The sequence below is a fragment of the Anabas testudineus genome, chromosome 13, assembly GCF_900324465.2.
Source record: "Anabas testudineus chromosome 13, fAnaTes1.2, whole genome shotgun sequence".
In the NCBI taxonomy this organism is placed as follows: Eukaryota; Metazoa; Chordata; class Actinopteri; order Anabantiformes; family Anabantidae; genus Anabas; species Anabas testudineus.
The window spans coordinates 6174502-6195841 of NC_046622.1; the positions used below are offsets into that span (position 1 = coordinate 6174502).

Sequence of the window (21340 nt, forward strand, 5' to 3'; positions counted from 1 at the left end):
ATTTGTAGATATTAGAATAACAATGTGGGTTGTAATTGTGCTATTATCTATTATTATTCTACACTATACTAACTATTGTGTACAGGTTTGGGGAAATGCATGCACATTTAGTACTAATCCATTTTCATTTTATCCACAAGTTATCCACATATGTTCTTATGATAAACATTCAAACCATCTGTTTCCTGAATTACAGATTCTGAAATCTGACTATTTTGTACACTTCACAATGCTCATAAATTAGTGTATATAACTCTAACAGACTAAAAACTGAAGAAATTAAGAAAGAAGAAAAGGAGTCTTGAACTTCCACTGTATGTAGACTTCTTTGTCTGCATACCCTCAAAACTAACAGAAGTAACATTAATAAGAATGCACATAATAATATAATCACAAAATGAAACCACAGGTAATAAATGTAAGTTTTATTTTTATTGTTACATAAGTATACGGAACACCAAAGTACAGTACATTGCAAAGGCAGTAGTATTTACAAGGCCAGTGGCTATGCCAACTGTTTTCTGGAAGCTTTGCAAGTATGTTATCTGTTTCACTCTTCCTGCAATTCAAATTGTTAAGTTCATAAAAATACAATCTTATGACTCTAAACGTCCCCATTGCACTATGTACAATTATTCAGTTAAAATAGTTTCTGCATTTGTTCATAAACATTTCTATTACACTTTATAGTACATCGATTTTGCAAGCTTGGCAGGTTTAAAAGATGAAACTAAATAGTTTTTTTCTTTAAATCTAGCCCAATAAAAACATGTTCTCTTGCAAATAATATAAATAACTCTCCTAACTGCTGAAAGCTGCACAGTTAAAGGTACAGTAAGATGTTTTAAGTAACAGATAACCCACACAGCAGCATGTAGGCTCGGGGGACAGTCGAGTCGCAACATGTCAAGAGTAGTTTAATTTGAACAACTTCCAGAAATCATTATTCATAATATTCAATATTCATAATTCCATGTCATATTTGACTCACACGCTCGAGCACCCACACACAACACACCTCCACACACACAAACCGGCCCACACACAAAAAACACGCAAAAGACTCAACACGTCCTCCCTTTTCCCTAATAATAATATTCTGTTTTTTTAATGTTATGATACTTAAATACATTCTTTCAGATACAGTAAAGATTTTCCACTTCTGTGAAAGATTGCACAATTCCCTTGACAACTGAAACAACACAAATAAAATTGAATTTCTTAGCTTTGGTATGTCATTGGTTAAATGTGAAAGTTGTTGACCTCAATAGCAAGTGGTTTCTTTGTGACCATTTCTATTATTAGTGCAATAAAAGTCAAAGTTTCTTTGCAACGGACACTTATCTGTCTAAAAAGAGTAATGTTGCACATCTGAAGATCGGATTGTGCTCAATAAGAATAAGCATTAACAGAAGGATGTTTTTGGTTATTCCTATTAGAGAGAGAAGTGCTTGTTAACCACTGAGATCTTAGCAGCAACCCCAGACAGGACCAAAGGGTGGGCATGGCATAGGGTGCAGCGCTGGTCCTGGCTTCACACAGTGGCAGAGAGTGGCATCAGAGAGTTGAGCCTGAAATCCTGGAATCTGGGAGGAAAGCTGTGATAGCTCGGGAGCCTTGGGCTCGTCTGATCATGTCCCGAATCTCTCCATTAAGTTCCATGAGTTTGATAGAGATGTCTGTCAGGTCCTGCTTTGAGCCCACCAGAGCAAAAGTCCCTCTTTGACCCAAAGTTTGATGTCTGAAGTAGATATTCAGTAAAGTCTGGATCTCATCCTCAGGGTGGCTGCCAAAGATGTCATTAGGCCATGTTTTTCTGAAATTTAAAAATAACACATTCATTTAATAATTGTGGCTAATTTTCTTTAAATAAAAATTCCTCACAAACAGGAAAACAACCATTCCACTCTTCTCACCTGCACTCGCGAATATAGCGAATGGCCACTGAAAACTCATTGTTCTTCAGACCGTCTAGGATGGCCTGCACAGCAGCCTCAGAGGAGCTAAAGGTTGGCTCAGAGCAGGCGCTCTCACAGGCAGCAATCTCATCATTGGTCACTGAAGCTGCTGCTACCCTCAGGTTGCTCTTCAACTCGTTTAGCTCTCTGGACATATTCGTCAGCTAAAGATGGAGAAAGATTAATATTTGTGAGCAAGTACATGGGTTAGACAGAAGGTGTCATGCTACCAAAGTGGGATGAAAAGCAAATGCATGATGCACTGTACCTACCTCAGGAACAGAGCTTATTGCGTGGACCTGTTCGATCAGTTTACAGTATGACTGAAAAAGCAGTAACAGCTGAAAGTGGAGTTTGTAGAGTCTTTGACAGAGCTCCAGTTGCTGAAAGCAAGAGAAAAGTGCCTATTTGCAAAAATGAACTCATATTGGATATATTCTTTTAATGGATATTTAGGAGGTCTGTATTTGGCAGATAATAAACTCACATAGTTTATTAGCAAATATACAAAAGACTTCAAAATAATCTGTTTGCTGAATTCAGTAAATAAATAGAAAAGACCATTTCAATCAACAAAGAGAAAGCCTTGTCCAACTTACAGCCAGAGATTCCATTTGCTACAAAGCAAGCATGTTACAGGAAAGACAAGAAGTGAGGAAAACGAAGAGAATCAAAAGAAGGGCAGGCCATTTGTCCCCATTTATATTTAAAAGTAGATAAAAAGCATTAGCACAGGCGATTTCATTGGCATGCACAGGAGACGAAAAGTGAGAGTCGATGCATGTTTAAATTAGAGGTGAAAGAAGGGCTCGTAATCCCCTAGAAATAATTCAAAAGCCAAGTAAAACAAGCCAAGCCACTTTAACTATTTTGCCTGTTAACTAGCACAAATGCACTCACTTTTGTGGGACTCTCTTGGCCATTAAGTATTGAGCTTTAAAACTTTCCATTTTGTTGTTTCCTTTCCTCAGTTATGAAGTGAGTGTATTGTTTACTGCTAGATTAAGAGAACTTGCTCTCATGCCCAGCAGAGCTGAAAATGATCACATTGCATATGAGCTAAACAATGTGACGTGCAGCAACTCAAGGTTGTCAGAAACGTGATATTTACTGTATATAGGGTGAGAAAATTAGAGGTAACACTCACAGAGCTACAGTATCACAGAGTAACCATAGCACAGAGAGTACAGTATGAAAAGTCAGTGAAACTGGAATCCTTAGTATTTTCAGTTTTGTTTTTGTCAATAAATCAGTACAGTTTACAAAAATCACGAGTTGTTGTTACCTTTTCATCATGCTCTGCTGGTTGACATATTATCGCTGTGTCTCCAGCATTTCTACGAAAGGTGGCCTTACAGTTGGTCAACCACTGTAGGCACCAGAGACAACATAATCAAAAAACAGCAAATAGACAACATTCAGGTGATAAAACACAAAAGCACAACATTTTAGTTCTCCTCACAGTGAGAGCTGCCTCCTTTCTGTTGTTGTAAGTGTCAAAATACTCTTGAAGTTCCAACACGCTGAATCTCATTTTTTCCAGGAGTCCGTGAGACATAATCTGGAATCAAAGTTAGTTATTTTAATGAATGTGTTCAACTGCCACTAAGCTGTCATTCTACTGGAGCATTTGAAACTGTCATGCTACTCACTGTGTCGGCATCAATAAATATTGTTGGGCATTCTGAGCAAGTTGTCAGCATCTGAGAAGACCTCAAAAACTTTGATCCTAATCCCCTCAGTCCATCGCCGAGATAACTCACAGCATCGCAGGTCAAGGAACAAAATTTGGTCTGGATATTCTGCAAAGCCCCCCAGAAAAAGCCAAAAAGACAGGATTTATAACTGTAACAATGTGAGGGTCACTCCAGGTGACTTACAATCTAACCTGTCAGCTTTGGTCAGTGAAGTGAACAGCATCAGGTTAATGAACGGCATCTGCGCCCTGCCTTCTCTTTGTAATTAGTAAGACCTCTTCTGACAGACAGCCTCTTTCTCTAAAAGTTCAGCCAGTTAACTAATCATGTTATCTTTTCAGCTTTATTATTCATTTGGACCAGACACACAAGTAATGGAGGGTTATGGGTAGAATACCTGGAATAATGATGAAAACACATGGAACGTGTAGACGGCACAGGATCCATCTGAGTCAGACACAAGCTGGTTGATGTGACTTCGCCAAGCCTCTTCTGCATCATCACATACAGCTGGTTGGAAAGCTGCGAGGATGGCGGAGAAGAAGGGTGACGGTGGCGGGGATGAACGCAACTCCAGCATGTCATCTCTCTCCTCCTCAGTGAGACTGGGTGGACATGAACTTATTAGTATCATAATGTTTATGTAACTTGTGTATTAAGGAAAGATGTGAGCACATACCTGGGTAAACACCTTACAAGTTCCAGGTCTCCTTTAAAATCACTGTGAACCATGTCCACTGTCAAACTGTCACTGTATTGAAAGTCAGGGGGCAGCTCAATGATGGACAGAGAGATGTCGTCCTCGTGGACACTGGTGTCTTCATCTTCTTGTGACACCTCATGCTAACAAAAAAAAAACAAAAGCTTTGTAAAATGTTTGGCAAAAAATACTCAAGTCGTGAAACAACACTGAGGCATGTGACATGTCTTCCCTCTGTTATAGTTAAATTATCAAACATAATTTGGAAAAGGGATAAAACTAACCTTGCCACGGCACCCTATGGACACTCCTTGTGGTGTTTTCTTTTATTTTTTTGGACATTTAGTGTGCATGAATTGCGCCAATTTATTTTATTACAAGTGATTTAATTCAGCACACTCGTGTTTTGGGTCAGGCAATGTGTAAACCTTCCTTGAAATCCCACATGCCAAGAGTTTTTAGTTGTTGCTTAGAGCCACCCACACAGAAGCAATAGGTATACACATTGCCTTAAACAGACGACAGACAGACACAGACAGAGAAAAGCTTTTATCTATTGTTGGCTACAACCCCCTAACATCCTCAGACAACCTCCTGCAACATTTAAGTGAGGCAACAAACTATCCCAAAGCCCAAAGCATTACCTGCTTGAAGGTTTTAGCTCATTCTCCTTTAGCACACTACAACACTAATTGATTAATAATTAATGAAAAGCTCATGCTCTACTCTGATGCCAGGAAACCAGAAAATAACACTTAACGCAGACTAAACCAAAAGCAAACATAACATCCAAGACATTTCCCAAGACAAGGTGAATTAAAACAGCTCCTATTTTGCAAAATTAGTAAAGAACTCTAGTATGGAACTGCGATAGGAGTTAGTATTCCCCAGAATCTCAGACACTCTGAATCCCTTATTCACCCGTTGCTTCGAGTCCTCTGGTAGTTGGACATCGAAACTAGGATTTTTGGTGTTCAGAGGAGTTGAGTCAGCTGAAGTTGTATCAAAAAAGGTGGAGGAGGAGTCCGTGTGACTAATCTCTGCTGTTGGAGACAGGCTGACAGTCTGAAAAGAGACAAAGTAAAACTCAATATATATATACAGTACAGTAGGATGATGCAGTGGAAGAAAAGCTTAAAGTTTGTCCTTTAAATGTCCTTAATTGATGATTTCTCTTAGAATTGTGGTTAAATAAGTATTGTACTGTATTTAGTTTTTTTTGTTATATAGTTTTTTTTTTTTTTACGTTTTTCTTCCATTATGTCTTTAAGTTATGGGCCTGTGAACGTACAAGCTGTGAGTGGGAGAGTATCTGGCTGGCAGTGAGGGAATCCTCCTCAGATGATTCGTCTGAGTCTTCGTGAGTGATCTTGCTGAGGCTGGGCATACTGCTGGACAGCTGACTCTCCTCTAGGGGCTGCAGCTCACTTGGATCCAGACTATCCATGGAGCGTCTACGCACACCCCAGTTGAAGTTGTCCATAGTCTCACCCTGCAAGAGAAAATAACTTTAAGTTACCAAATAGCAATATGTTAAGCACAGTTTGTTTTCTATCAAACACATGCACACACACAGATACACTACTGTGCTACATATAATCATTCACACAACCATGCAGTGCAGGTTGAAGGAGGTGGCTCCACCATTTCCCAAGAAATACTGGATCCTGACACAGTATTGTGATTCCATACCTGTGACTTTTCAACTGGATATAATTTGTAAGATGTCAGTCAACTTTCCCCTAAAGCTTGATATCTACCAGCAAAGCCTCAACATTGCATTTTTCTAAAAGAAAACCAAACATCTCAGATCAAAACCAAAGTTTGTGGTCATTGTTGTTTCTGCACCCCCCGTCAGGCCATTTCACTTGCTGTGTTTCCATTCAGTTCTAAAACTGTGTTTTACTTCTGTTGGCCATAGTAGTTATTTCGTTTTTAGACTGTGTTAAATTTCAGCAGGCGCACAGAGAAAGCTGACACTGTGTTCCAGTGTGCAAAATCGGCAGTTCTTGTCACACAGAGGAAATTTTATAAGTGTATTATTTCAACAGCATCAATTTTCTTAATATGCAAAGATGTTAGTGTATTTTTAGCTTGACTAAGTAGTAATTACTGAGGTACCCATGACTAAACAATGCAATATGAGTGATGCTGTTCAGTGTATTTAACCACTTATAGAAAGCAATAATGTTACAGCTTTGATAATGTAAACAATAATGGAATCGGCAGGAATTTATTCTCTGTGTAATTGACTTCAGCAAGGTTAAAGATGTTGGTTCTATTTAATGGCAACAGAAATATAAAGTATACACAGTAGAATTAATGCATGTGTGTAACTAAGTGTTAGGTTTGTATAAATAGTGATTTCAGTGTGATGCTGATGAGAAAAGCTTCTACTGGAAAAAATAAACAGGTTTCACAGATGTTCAGTTTGTATCAAGGAAAACCGCACACAGATCAAAACATGCAACTCCGTTGTAAATAAAGTAAACATGCATAATGTACAAGCTATGACTATATAGTATTTGCATATAGAGAGGCTGTATCTAAAATAATATATTCATATTAACTGAAGATAAAATAAACATAAAAATCAATATCCTGGTTAAAGATGCTTTAAGTTTCACTGGTGGCTCATACTGTAATGATTAAAGACCAATAATCCTCTGTGACTTCTATAACATAAGAAATATGTCTTCACTGCTTTCAGTGAATTATCTCTCTTACACTATGGGAACACTGCAGAATCTTGGCTGTAAATTACATAGCATGCATACACATTTGCTTTGTCATCAGTGTGGCTGTTTGCTAAATTATCTGCACAAGCAAACACTCAAAGTAAAAATGTAACATCGCTAAAAGACATACCTGGAGCTCCTAGATAGCACAGACAGAAGAAACAGAAAAAAGAAACCTTATTACACAGAGCAGGCAGACCTGACCCGACACAGTATAAGAGCTCTAAGTAGAAAAAAATACTTCATGCGACAGCAGACAAGCAGACATGTGACACGTTTGACTATGTTGGTGTTCAGCAAATGTGAGAGGAGGTGAGAAGCAGTAATGAGAATTTTCCTAATCACTGTTTTAAAAGACCTGCAGACTGGACACTCACCTCCCCATCTTCAAGTTCCACATCCAGGAAGTCAAAGTCTCTGAACACTCTGAACTGCTGCTCCGAGGTAGTGTCATCCGTGATGTCTGGTTCCCGAGTCCCATCATCAGAGGACACCAGGCTAGGCTGGTGCTCCATGAGGTCCAACTCTCCACAACTGGAGAAAATCACCTAAAATGGCAATATAAAAACATGGATACATTTTTTAATGCATGACAATAAACTGGGCCTGGAGAGATGACATTAATAGCACAGCTCTAAATAAGTGGAACTTACTGAAGGATTTTTTGTGAGCCCCACTTCTTGTCCACACAAAGACAACACATTCACTAGTTTCTCCCGTGTTCTTTTCTGCAGATGACGTAAGAAAGACATGTCACAATTCAATTTAACACGAACCACATCACAGCTCATTTACACTTATTAATAACATGTGAAGCACTTATGGGATTAAGCAAGTCACAACCTCCTACTACGATCTCTTAGATCTCATTGCATTGTGATCACACTGCATTGTTTTGGATTCACTCATGGAAAGAACTGCTCACCTGTGACGACTGAGGCCTCTTCCAGCTGACCGGCACCAGGACATTGTTGGAAGTGGATCCAGAGGAGGTAGAGGAAGTGCTGTGGGTTACAGCTGTGGTCCTGCTCTTCACATCGTGGCCTGGAGAGCGCTGTAGGTCATCAAAACGCCGACCAATCACTGGTGTCTAGCAGCATGGACACAAACAAACAGAAACATCGGTGAGTCAGGAAAAATGTGACGAAGAGAAAGTCCTTCTGGTCTTAGTCAATCCATGGGTCAGGCTTCATCGCAGCTCCTGCTTCTTCCAGACTTTGACAATGTCAGTGGCTGACTTATTTTTTATAAAAATCAAGGTTCATAGGGTTTATTCCACTTAACATCAGAAATATGTGCCTCAACTGAGGGATAAGAAAAAAACAATTTCCTCTGTTTTACTTGTCAGTCTAAAAATATCTGGATGTTTTAAGAAATATGAGTGGTTTGTCCAGTGAGTCTCAAGTTTAAATACACACAGCGTTGGCTGCTTACTAGAGCTCAATGAGTCACATAGAAAGGACGGCAGCAAAGAGCTGACATCATTTCCTGCTATTCATGAACTTCACAAATAGCTCCCTGTTCAGTTCCCACACGTTCCCCACTTCATATCTTTGACATCACTTTCCAGCTCTGCACCGCTTGGCTAATTGTGTTTACCTTTTGAGCTTTCAAGCTAATCTCGAGGGGTTTGGTCAAAGAGAAGAATCAGCTTTAAGGAAGGGGGAGAGATGTTTCCTTCCCCAAAAGCTTTAAAATGTTCCGTACAACCTCAACAAGCACCACACCCTGGAAAATGCAGGAAATAATACAAGTGCAAACACACCAGCATTAAGCTCTCCTCATGCTTCAGAGACCTTTAAACCAGGAACTTTCACATTCATTAAAATAAATTCAGAGAAAGCATCTCTAACCTCAGATATGTCAAAGTGGAAATCCAGGGTTTTCCCAGGCAGGGCCTTAGAGGAACGGTCCCAGACGCGGCTGATGTCTTCATAGGAGAAGTCGCTTTGCAGAGATGAAGGCTGAACCAAACTGGCCGATCGAGAAACCACGAGCTTTAAGATATTCAGCGCTTCCCTCCAATGGGCAGTCTATGTTCAGCACAAATACACACACACATACACACGCATTCACCCAGAAACACAGACAAGAAGCAACAAAACCACATGTTTAGAAACAAACACAGGTGTGATTTGTGTGTTTTAATGTATTATGGTTCTATGTGTGGAAACCAAAGTGTTTTGACAGATGCCTTATGATGGGAAGGTAAGAGAAAATGAATCCAGTGTGAGAGTAAATAGAGGCATAGCCTGGGGCAGAAAGGCAGACTGTTTATAGTTTGGGTGTGTCTACACACACTTTCCTTTTTTCCGCATGAACAATTGCAAAAGGAACAAGGAACTTACTAAGACTCTTACTGTATCACATATAACTTAACCGTGTTTCTCTGTGAAAATTACCACAAACCTACACTGTGCATAACTAAAAAAAACTATTAGTTAATGTGTAACTAGTGCATATTTAAAATAAGAGACATATGCAGATGTAAATATTTTCCTTTTCTCACCTGGACAAATTTTTCAATTGTCTTGAGCACCTCCACGTTGAAGGGTTTGGCTTGAATTCCACTCAGGTCCATGTGACTCAGGAGGCTGTAGATGATTTGCAAAATTGTCTGTTGCATACTGGGGAGACCTTTCTCCAACAGCTGTTACAACAGAATTAAACAGCAATCAAATTATTTGTATACTTTATTTTATACTGCACAACTTCTTAACTTCATGATCAGCTGACTCTGCACAAACCTCTGCCATATAAGTGACCAGGTTGAGGGTCATATCTGAGAAGGCTTCGTGAAGATATCGACACACCACGTTGACCCAAGAAAAGCAGTCCCGTGTATACGAGTGTGTTTTATACAAAGTCATGACATGAGCTAGGTTGGAGAGCTTGGCGTTCTTCTCCTCAAGGCATACCTACAAACAAAAAAAACATCAGCTTAAAATAATATAATTATGTGTAAGTAGTTAAAAAGATAGAAATGTTAATAGAGCCAAACCTGAGCTATCCTCTCAGCAGCCTCTTGACAGAACTGTGTGGGGCCATCAAAGTTCTGCACGAGATGTGGGAGCAGGCAGAGAACATTTAAGGGGAAACCTATTGAATACAGACAAATGAATTCAATTTTCCACATAAAACTCTTCATGTTGACAAATCCTGTGGATGGCAGCTCACTGATATGTAACTTATTTAAGTGCACCTATGGCTTGCGATGTGTCCACTACAGGCACTCGTGACACAGGCGTGAGCTGGCAGAAGAGCTGGAGCGTGAGGTCAGTGGTAGGCATGGAGGTGAAGCCTTTCAGGAGCTGCTGCTGTAGCCCTGTAAAGGTGCTCCATTTAAGCTGATTCTGTAGCTTCTCCAGCTTCTCCCTGTTCTCCTGTTTGTCTAGTGACATGTGGCTCAGCACTTTGTTCAACAGTCTCAATGCCATCTGATACTCAAACTCAAAGTCTGACTCCATCAGGGACACTGCCACCCAGAAGATGGTGGCCAGCAGGTTACTGGGGTGGTTGATGTTCGTTGGGTCAGTGATGTTGTCTTTGGATGAAGACGAGCTGCGCGTCTTTGTTAACAAAACCTGCTGTTCACAGGCTTGGATACGGTCCAGCGTAGCACTGCGAGGTGGATCAGACCACCTGTCCGCCTCTCCAAACTTCTTGGGCACAGAAGAGCTTCTCTGATGCCTGCTCCCCTCTTCTCTTCTAAGATTGAGCTGACCTGTGCTCTTCCTGTTGGACAGTAGCTTGAAACTGGTCACGAAATCTGGAGAAGAGGCTCTGGAATTCAACAAATAAAAAATAAGTTTAAGTAGCCAAAAATAAATTCTTTAAACATAATTACATGTGGAGAAGACACAAACCTTGTCAACATAGCCATGAGATCATTGTTCTTGAGACATTCAGCCAAGTTATCCACCACAGATTCCAGTGTGAGTAATACTTCCAACACATAACCCTTCAAGAAAAAAAAGACAGGATTGTATTGTATTCATTTTCAGCTCTAGTACACGTGCACTAACACATACACACTAACCTGCACTTCTTCTCCATGTTCACCAACAACTTCCACAAGCCTTGAGAGCAGGTCAGACACACCACGGGCGGAGATGGGCTGATGGAGGGCTCGAAACACCTGGAAGGAACGGCCAGCGTAGTGGCGCGATGAACTGCACAAGGCCGTCTGCAGTGCCACGTCACTGAGTTGCTGCTCCAGGTGGAAATCTAATAAGAGCAGCGAGAAGAGGATGCAAATTGAAAATCAGGATTATTGAGTGCTGATGACATGGTTATGTATTATAATTATTTGATAATTATTTATAGAGATAAAGGGGTTACCTGACTTGGACTCTTTGAACACAGATACTACATGATGCAAAAAGTTTGTGAGATGCCCAGTGCTTTTGGAAATGTGATTCTTAGGTGAAATGTCTTCATGACACCACAATGGTCCACACGCCCTATAAACCAACAGTTTATAAATCACTAATATTACTAACATTTCAAGAACACACACTCTTCTTCTATAGTAACCAACTGCACTGTGCATACAGCACCACTAGGTGGTAATCTACATCAGAAAATACAAGAAAGTACATCAATAGAAGAGAAGGTTATTTCTGACTATATCTATAAAACATTTTTACTCTATAAAATGCATTACTATAAAATACCTCCACTTTGCATTTCTACCCTGTATGTAAAACTACATTCTCTGAACTTCTGCACATGCAGGTAACTCTGTAAAAGCATCATCACCTTGTGGTTATAAACTCAACAAGCTTGTTTGTCTTCCCATCTGATTTATTGGAGGCCACCGGCTCCTCCACATGCTGTGAGATTTCAGGCAGGTTGCTGCTGCTACCCCCCAGGCTCAGACTGGACGATGTAGAGGAAGAACTCATACCAGAGTCCGGCACAGGAGATGACTGACATTCCCTGAGGAAGTCAAAGCCTCCTGAACACAACAGAAGAAGTTGATTTGGATGGTTGATTGTTATAATTGGCAGGAGTTATCTTATGAGAAGATGACATAGGGAGCATGACCTGTGTTTTAATGTTTCTGGTATTTGAATATAATTGTTCTTGTGTATTTACAGTAATGTATTATTACAGTTAATACAGTGGAGATGATGTATAGCACAGTACAGCAAATACTAATCACATTCTTACTTTACAAACACATTCATTCTGTTAGATATTAGATATTATATACAAACACTATAAATACGGGCGTGAACACATTACAACAACTGAGGCATTGTTGGAATCTCCATAGCGGTGTTATTATTTCCGGGTATTAATATTAAAATTGCTATTTCAATAATAGAAATGGAGATTAAGAAATGGACAAATGGACAAAGAACACTCTGGACATTTCAACATGTCTAGACATTTGAAAAACAAACCATTGACGGGTGGGTAGTAGTGCCAAACCAGCCTATCCAAGCCTAAGCAGATGGCCCCAATTTGGGAGGATAAAAATAGCAGAATGGAATGCTTTAATCAAGACCTTTGATGTCCTCGGTGCTCAATATTGCTTTTGGCACAGTGTCCAAATATTTTCTCCCCAGATAAGAGACTTATCTATCCTCTGAAAGGAACGCTAGCAATTCCCTCCTCATGCTTTATGTTTGTCTTAGCCACAGAGAAGAGCAATGTGTCAAATGCCAAGTTATTCTAAAACTGGTAACAGGTCTTCCTTCACCTTTTAGAAAGGTAAGAATATTTTTGTAGTTGTGACAATGGATAGACGTTCATACAAGTGTGACTCCATTTTTACCTGAAGGCAAATACTCTGGCTGAATGGTCGGTTTGCAGGTGAGGGTCTTGGCGCTGTTCATCTCGTGTGTCTGCAGTAAAACAGAGGCGATGGCCTGGAAGTTGCTGTTACAGGACAACTTGATGAGCAAGTGGAGGAGTAGACGTTTGCTGTGCTCGAATACCTCTGTACGGTAGTGATCCATGCCTGAAGAAAAGAACAGACCAGTCAATCAGTTTCATCACACTGTGAATTCTAATTCAGTCTGCTGTAAACAATGTAAAGGTCTATTGTAAACTAACCTAAAAACAGGGCATGAAGCAGTAAAGGAAGATGCATGGCCCAGTCTTCTCTCACGTTGTGATCCACCACCATCTCTGTCATGAAGATGACTGCTATATTACATCTGTAACAAACAAAAACACATCCTGTAAATGTGACTCTATAATACATTTATAAAACAGACTAATCCAAAAACCTGTAGCTCAGTAATGTTTGCAGCAGTCTAACCTGTGCAATGGTCCTCTGGGGGTGATGGTCTCTGGTAAAAAGTCCACTAGCGGAGCCCAGCATCCTCCATTCAGAGGCATAGGCAGAGGGTGGGGCTGGTTGGTCTCAATGACAACAATAAGCCAATCAGCATAGGGGGTCAAAGGTTCACCTATGTGGTTGCAGAACAATATAGTTTTTACAGTTATTCCATCTGAAACATGCAGCAAACCCCACAATAAAAACAAAGTGGATTCTTTATAGCTATAGAAAAAGCGACACGTGAGCATTTGACACAGATGGAGATTAATTTAAAAAACAACGTACAATCTGACTTTGTAGAAGAGGTAGACAAACTTGAAGGGTGGTATTTCAGGATGCTTTTCTTTGTCAGGTTAGTCTTACTCACATTAGCCTGCAGAACAAATTCAACCCAAGAGGGTGAAACAAGCCTGTTTTTGGGTCACTGGCAGCAGCGTAGAAGCCCTGGGCTTGACTTTTATTTCAGTGCCAGTTCTCACAGAAGCCTTTTAAGAGCCCCAGGCCACTCTGCACTGCTCATGCATTATCAATGACACCATGCAGATCTCCATCTAACCCTCCAACCTAGACTTTGTATTCCACTGTCAGCAGACCATGAAAACCACGTTTTCGTAGGGTGTCTAGCACAGAAACACACTCACTCTTACCATCATCGTAAGATCCTCCTGAGCTGTTACTGTAGCGTGACTCCAGCCGGTTGTGCGCTCGCATTAAGTGGCTAAACCTACGGTCGTTAAAAAAAAAAAAAAATAGAAACATCATAATGGGTCTTACATTGAGTATTGTGACGCAGCAAGGCCTAAAGATATTATTGCTTATTGTACCTCTCCTCATTCTCCTTCACAGTCTTGGTATCATCTGTGTCAGGAAAACTTTCCTGGCCTGCAACAACAGTGTTGCTGCTCGATGTCGTGCCTAGAAATCAACCAAAAGGCAGATAAATACTTGTGTTTTACACTATGTTAAAGGGAAGTCTCCTTTAACACAGTGCTTCACATTGACCAATGGGACCTGAGCAGACCAATCATCAGCTGGCCACTTAGTGATCCCACTGGACCATGTGGGATTTCCTGCTTGGCTGATTTTTTCCTATTAAAAAACAACAATATTAACTGGTCTTCACTCTGTTCACTGAGACATACAGGCCATAAAAGATACCTGAAGCTGCTGTGGAGGCCTTGTTGGTGGCAGTGAAGCGATAGAAAGGAGGGCTATCACAGTGCTGCACAACAGGGTTGACTGGATCTGTTTGTTGTAATTCAAATAACAGCTCCTCCATGGTTTGTATGGTGCTGTTCCGGCACAGATAGATTACCACCTTCTTGATCTGAGTAAATATATCACAGAATATCCGTGAGAAAACGAGGAGAGCAAGTAAAATAGCTACATAACATATTCCAGTGGGTCTAAATGATATAGCTTACATATGGCAGCAGGGTGGTGTCACTGCTTACACCACATAAGCTGATGAGAAACTGCAGTGCGGTTCTCAGATTGTTGCTCCACTTCTCGTTGCTCACTAAAGCATTCCACGCATTTTCCATTTCTGGCCCAGGTATATCATCTCCATACTGGCCAAAAGGATTAAAATGGTAACGTTAGCTGTCTTCAACTTGAAATGACTAATGCTCTATTTCATCACATTTACCCAAGTTGAATTTACCTTGGCCGTCATGTACATGAGGTTATTGAGAACCATGGATGTGGCTTGTAAAGAGCCCCAGCCAGTACCCTTCAGTTGGTGAGCTGAATCTGTGCTGGCCATCGGGCTACAAGCATCATAATCTGAAGGGCACGGTGTGAAGACTGGGAGTAGCAGGCCACTATCCACCAGCTCGATGTTACCAAGCCAAGGCAGCAGGTAGGTGAGCATAATCTGCCTCCCATTGGGGTGAGTGGTGGGGAACCTCTGGCTAACCTCTAGAACAAGAAGAAGAAAGGCAACACCAACGTCAGAATAACATCAGTGGGCACTGTGGTGTTTGTATTCTACATGGAAATCAAACACATATGGTAAACTCAGTTTCACCATAATTGCCACTTTAATCCTGATCCACATATGAATTCAACTTAGTCCCTTAGTTAAGTTAAGTTCAGTATTTCTGTGGTTAGTGGGAGTGTCCATAGATAAAATGTCTGGGTAGTGGGAGAGGAAGGCGTGAGCACAGTGAGCAGTATTTAGTGGGATACCAAGAAAATATAACAGGCCTGAAAGTATTACAGAAGGCTGAAAAACCATGGCTAACCCTACTGTAGCCACACACCGAGCACACATTCAACACAAACAGCTACCTGAGAATAGAGGAAGTGTGAGTTCAGGGTACATCCTGGCCAGCTGGCTGGAGAGCTGGGGCAGGGAAACACTGTATAGAGGTGGCAGTGGACCATGGGTGCCGTAGAGGATGCAGTTTGATTTCGGCTCTGCAATCTTCTTAGAGTACACAAACAATCTGGCTTCAAGAATCTGCTCAAAGAAAAAGGAGAAATGTGTCCCTAAGACTTCAACCACACTAAACTACACAGCAGCACAGTTGTGATTAGGTTTCTCACCTGCATTAGCTGCATTGAAATCTCATAGATTTCTCTGTTGGTGTCTGATGCCTTGAAGAGCACCAAATTCAGCAGTGTTACTAAATCGCTTGGGTGGTTTCTGCTAATAAAAAAAGACAGAGAGACAAAAACAGTACGATGTAAATGTTTAAGTATTCAGAAAGTAATTCCACATGGTGCTTAGGTTAATGTTTCTAACATAAAGCAGCAGGAGAAACTTCAGAAAAAATAGTCTTTAGCTCTTTAAGAAGATAAATAAAGTGAGATTTTGAAGCCTTAGCTAATTTGTCAGTTGTTTTGTCACACTGGCAATAATTAATTAATTAATTAGGCAAGTCATCAGTTCACTGCACATCAACACAAACTTGCATAAACTCTACAAAAAGAAATTAAACACAGAACTGAATTGAAAGATCTTAGCTGGCCAAACAGATCTAACTGTGAGAAGTTGTACCTGCTGCCACAGACTGTAGCAATGGCTTTAAAGCAGCCTGAGGCCAGCTGGCAGGAGCCCGTGTAGCATCGGTCCACAGCCCAGTTGAAGAGGTTCACCTGGTCGGCATTGAGTTCCAGGAGCAGGATCACAACTTCACAGCCAAGTTGATGGACCTTAAACAAGAGAAGATGAGGCAGACACTCATAAATCTTACTCTGCTTTTCAAATGATCTTAATATAAAATTTTATTGCTCTATTTCTGTCAAACACACACAAAAAAAAGATTCATTAATTATTGTTTAGCTTGATGAATCAAAGTCTGTTTTGTCATGTAAGAATATGTGAAATAAACATGCAGGCGTTTTATCCTCAATCACAGTTCCACAACTGAAACATCAGATAAAATCAAACACATTTATTTGTGAAACACAACTCTCCTTCACTATTTACCAGCCCTCCTGCAAAAGAATACTAATCAGTTGTCAAAGGAGGCTTCAGCAAGCTATTAGAGGGCTTTCTGGGTCAAGCTTTTGTTTAAATGCAACTTGGTGGTAAACTATTTGCTACATACCCGCTGATCTTGGCATGCGAGTATATTATCTAGCCACTTGTAGAGGTAGCCGTCTGGAGAGAGGCCAACGTTATCAAACACAGGCCCACAGCACAGCACAGCAGACATGGCCTGAAAGAGCAAACATCAGTCAGTAAAGCCCACATGGTGAAGCTTTTAATACCATAAGACAACCCTATTCATATTTCCAGTCTTTCTCTTCGTCTTAGAATACCGATGCTCCATCCCCGGAAGATTCAAGGAGTATGCTGTAAAAAGTTTTCACCCTCACTTGTCTTGAACATCTGACTTAGCAGCAGTGGTGCTTCTGCATTAGATAACACTTTGCATAACTCACTCTTTTGGAAGAGAATGCATGCTGAGGTCTCAGAATATCATATTATGTGACATTAAAGTGCAGGGCTCATGTTTTCAAAACCACAATGTCTTTCGTTTCCTAAAACCTAAATATAGACGTAGAATGAGAGATCAAGAACAAGTCTAATTTTGGTGAACCCAGGAATTTCTGGATGGTGGAGCACTTGTTCAATCTTTAGAGAGTATGATTAAATTTGTATTTATTTCCATATGGAACAACAGAAGTACATTACAGAAATATGTTAACTTGCAGAGTTAGAACGGGAGGATTTTCTCTAATGCTCACAATAAAGAAATAATTGTTGCTACCAAACTGCACATTGCCTCTCCCTCAGTCTCACAAGTATGACATATCTTTGGATTAGTGAAATGTCACAAAATTAAAGTCAGGGGAACAGGTCTCATGATGCACATTTAGTGAAATGACAAAATATTGCAAAGTGCATTGTAATACTTCATGTAATCTTGCATGTATCACATGCTTGTGCATATCCAATAGCAGGCTTAGACAATCAGATGGCTCAGGCTGGATGCCAAATCAAACAATGAACCATGGAAGAATAATAACAAAGTACACAATATTCATTCATTTTCACTTCTTTAAGTAGACACAATTTGACAGTGGTCACAAGGGGACAACTTGAGACTATGAGATTAATGAGTTAAAGAGAGACACAGTGGAAAGAGGGGATATGTGGAATTATTCTACACTTTCTCCTATTGTATGCTTTGTAAAGTCAGACCAAACACTACCTAGAGACATGGCTCTCTCTGACAGTAATTAGGTGGTAATATTAATATATGCAAAAGTGTGTGGAGGTTAACAGATTGCAGAAAGTATGTTTACCTTCAGGGCACAATATTGATATCTTGTGATCTGGTGATTCCTGTCACTGTAGCGGTCCAGAGGGGTGAACATGATGCTGAACGGCCCTGCCCACTGACTGAAGAGGATAAAGAGGTGATGGCGCAGGCTTTGCTGTGGAAACAGGAAGCGTCTGTGGTGCACTAGGGAGGGAAATAAGTAAGACTGTTATAGGTTTGTTCATGGAGAGAATGAAGTCAGCAAAAATATTATAGCATCTTCAACTCTGACTACTAAAAATAGATTTCTGACATGACAATGCTATGTTGCTGTCCCTTGACAAATCATTAGCAGTTTGTTGGGGACTTGTAAATGCTTGGCAACCCATGACTCATCACCTGTACTAGTCGGCTCTGTCTGTAAGCTGCCCTATTTTTAGATCTAATTCCCTTTGGCTACATCCAAATCAAGATCAATATCAAAAGTATTGTGCTCCAAGTGCTGGAAGTCCAGCCAAGAGGAAGCCTTTTACTGTGTATAACCCACAAATAGATGAAAAAGACAGATGAATAGCGTTAGGTGTCCATACTGAAGAGAAATGCAAAATACTGAGCATTTATTCAGTAATTTGTCAATCTGAGCTGCAGCGTTGTTAATAACTGGCTTGACAACTAAACAAAAAGAATGTTTACTAACTACCTGGTACACATTGGATGAGGTTGGCCACCATGGCGCTGAAGTGAGCTCGAATGTCCTTGAGGATTTCGGCATCTTTGTCATTCTCAGCTTCCAGAAGCATCCGGGTTAGATCCACATACTCCAGGAACAGAGCGCCCATGGCGAGGGTGTCACGTTCCAGAGCTCCGTTTGTACTGTGGTTAAAAGAAAACAGAGAGACGCCCAGTGAAGAGAAGTCACAAACCGAATATTTACATATTTATGTATACAGTATTTGACACCTGTTAAAAACCACGCTTACCTGTCACTAATGACACCAGCATCAGCCAGCAGCTCAAAGATCCGTAGAAGCTGCAGTCTCAGAAGATCTCGCCGCTCACGACGCTTTTTGTTCTAAAAAAATCATTAAGACAAATCTCTAATTGTAGCAGTCTTGGTAGTGATACAACCCATCACTATTTTTCTGATACATGCCATACATGCTGTGCAGGGCGATGTAAATATGATGGACTAACCTCAGGTCGTCTTTCTAATGCCTCTTTCATTAGGGGATGTAGCTCCTCCACAAGTTCCCTGAGTATAGACAGTGAGAGAACAAACATTAGGTTAAATAACAGGTGCTTTATCACACAGCTAGTGTACACGTCCAGTTAAAATGTAGTATTTTCCAGGAAAAGAGATTTGAGCTAAAAAAGGGGATTTTAGGAAACAGTTTAGATGCAGCTGTAAAAAAGGCAACAGGGCACCATTCAGCTATAATCCTCTGCTCATCTCCACTCTAGAGTCACAACAAATACAGGTCAACATGGACTTTAATTATGCAGAAACGAGGGGATTGTGCTCTAAATTCCACTTGACAATAATAAAACAAACTAAGGTACCATACGTGAAACTAATCATCATTTATGAGAGAGAATGTAGTTTGAAACTGGTTTGTTGAGACAAAAAGTTAAAAAGCACAACATCTTTAAACCATTCTCTAATATACCTGAATACAAGTGAATTGGTGCGTCCAAAGCCCAGAACTAATGACTCTGTCAACTCGATGCTCTCTGCCCTCATCAGTGGGACCAGCTGCTTCAGAAGCCAAGCCACAGACGGGCTCCCAATGACCTAAAACACCAAGCACCAATGGTTAAGTCATACAAAGAAATCTCTCATGCTGCTTGAACAGCACTAATTACACAGGGTTGCATTGACACACGTGTACAGTTAAGAATATATCAGCTTCCTCTTCCATTCATGTAAAGATAGCTGCTGTGTAATGTGATGCTTTGGGTTTCGGTGTCAACAAGCTTCACATGAGCACCTAATCCTGGAGAGACAAAGCACTAAGGGAAGGCCAGAGGGCAAGGAGGCAGCTACCTTGTTATCGTAGCTGACACTGCTGTCGAGCGTGGCGGTTGTGATCTCAGGTGTCGATGCTCTCAGATGGCCGGGGCTCATGATACTGGGCTTGGCCACCCCAAAGCAAAGGATCAGGTAGTTTCTCCACAGGGTTACGTAAGTGTCCCCACTGCCAGAGGCGCTGGTCTTCTTTGTATATACTGGGTTACTAGTGAATCACACAGAAAGGAAATATTTATTAGATTCTTATTTTCAGATGAGCTGTTTTTCTCAGGGCTTCTGAGGGAGGAGTTTCAAAATACACCGGGGAACTGGTGACTAGGTTACTATTCTAAAAACAGGAACGCTAAATAGGGGTGTAAAGAAAATAGAAAATAGAAGTGTCTCATGCTCCCTGTTGATCTCACTGCAGCGACTGCGGCCACTTACTTTGGGTCTACCAGGGGCATGAGCGTCTGCATTCGAGTGAAAACATAGGGCCAGGCGTAGCTCAGAGCGGTGGCGCAATGCTTGGGCAAGTTGTCCTGTCGTAGGAGGCTGTATACACACAGCACCCAGGGGTCCTTCATGGACTGGGCAAAGATCCACACGTGTGAGGGGCTCCTAATGTCATAATGGCTGTTGACGAGCAGCGCGTTCCACTCCACGAGCCACTGAAGGTCCACATGGTGTCCAGCTGGCAGTGCAGCCTGCAAACAAGCAATTGGCAGGGCTCAGAGAATTACATAGCCAATTAGCAGCCTGCTTTCACCTCCCTATTCATCCTTACGCTATTATTTAGACATGATGAGGCTGCTATTAAGAGAAATATCACATACGATGATGCAGTATATTTACACATTTACCGTATTATCCTCTTCTCAATAAAATCACAGCTTGATGATGATGATTACATAAATGAGGATCAACTGCTGCTTAGTTCCAGCTGTTCGTGCAATTTTCACATGTTAGATAACTAAACAGAGCTTATGTCTTACAGTCAGTGTAACAAGCTGTTGCAGTTGTCTTGTAAATCAGATTCTAGGTGAAGTTTAAGTTCCTGAAAGTATTTTGAATTGATGGATCTGACACGACTAATAACTTTTCTGTGTGGAATTCAGGTCAACTAAATAAACTCTAGGAAAAATACCAGCAAAAGTAAAACTTGCAACTTGCAAATAAACTGCAGACACATCTTGATGAAGACTGTTTAGTTTGGTGCTGAGCCA

At 40.8% G+C, this 21340-nt stretch overlaps 1 protein-coding gene across 10 annotated transcripts in view; it reads right to left on the reverse strand.

Moving 5' to 3' along the window:
• Window positions 1-410: 410 nt before the first annotated feature.
• Window positions 411-21340, reverse strand: part of LOC113172977 (protein furry homolog) — a 39732-nt gene continuing 18802 nt past the window's right edge. For 3 of the 10 annotated variants that reach the window (XM_026376147.1, XM_026376185.1, XM_026376212.1), the window contains exons 21-62: window positions 20562-20821; window positions 20151-20340; window positions 19774-19898; window positions 19301-19358; window positions 19087-19178; window positions 18807-18979; window positions 18150-18310; window positions 16946-17056; window positions 16393-16547; window positions 15939-16038; window positions 15681-15852; window positions 15052-15308; window positions 14813-14959; window positions 14547-14715; window positions 14213-14303; window positions 14036-14112; window positions 13368-13518; window positions 13160-13263; window positions 12879-13064; window positions 11855-12053; window positions 11435-11556; window positions 11133-11320; window positions 10960-11054; window positions 10296-10876; window positions 10095-10192; window positions 9841-10011; window positions 9603-9743; window positions 8947-9126; window positions 8019-8183; window positions 7747-7821; window positions 7471-7641; window positions 7224-7232; window positions 5647-5847; window positions 5277-5420; window positions 4335-4498; window positions 4053-4260; window positions 3611-3760; window positions 3421-3519; window positions 3244-3327; window positions 2231-2341; window positions 1917-2122; window positions 411-1816 (exon numbers count right to left, since the gene is read on the reverse strand). In XM_026376147.1, coding sequence (XP_026231932.1) covers window positions 1558-1816; window positions 1917-2122; window positions 2231-2341; window positions 3244-3327; window positions 3421-3519; window positions 3611-3760; window positions 4053-4260; window positions 4335-4498; window positions 5277-5420; window positions 5647-5847; window positions 7224-7232; window positions 7471-7641; window positions 7747-7821; window positions 8019-8183; window positions 8947-9126; window positions 9603-9743; window positions 9841-10011; window positions 10095-10192; window positions 10296-10876; window positions 10960-11054; window positions 11133-11320; window positions 11435-11556; window positions 11855-12053; window positions 12879-13064; window positions 13160-13263; window positions 13368-13518; window positions 14036-14112; window positions 14213-14303; window positions 14547-14715; window positions 14813-14959; window positions 15052-15308; window positions 15681-15852; window positions 15939-16038; window positions 16393-16547; window positions 16946-17056; window positions 18150-18310; window positions 18807-18979; window positions 19087-19178; window positions 19301-19358; window positions 19774-19898; window positions 20151-20340; window positions 20562-20821 — 6600 coding nt within the window. In that variant the 3' untranslated portion in view covers window positions 411-1557. Of the gene's footprint in view, window positions 1817-1916; window positions 2123-2230; window positions 2342-2858; window positions 2992-3243; window positions 3328-3420; window positions 3520-3610; window positions 3761-4052; window positions 4261-4334; window positions 4499-4639; window positions 5421-5646; window positions 5848-7223; window positions 7233-7470; window positions 7642-7746; window positions 7822-8018; window positions 8184-8946; window positions 9127-9602; window positions 9744-9840; window positions 10012-10094; window positions 10193-10295; window positions 10877-10959; window positions 11055-11132; window positions 11321-11434; window positions 11557-11854; window positions 12054-12878; window positions 13065-13159; window positions 13264-13367; window positions 13519-14035; window positions 14113-14212; window positions 14304-14546; window positions 14716-14812; window positions 14960-15051; window positions 15309-15680; window positions 15853-15938; window positions 16042-16392; window positions 16548-16945; window positions 17057-18149; window positions 18311-18806; window positions 18980-19086; window positions 19179-19300; window positions 19359-19773; window positions 19899-20150; window positions 20341-20561; window positions 20822-21340 lie in introns of those variants that run through there. The other 7 variants (XM_026376136.1, XM_026376176.1, XM_026376167.1 and 4 more) reach the window with 5 other exon arrangements.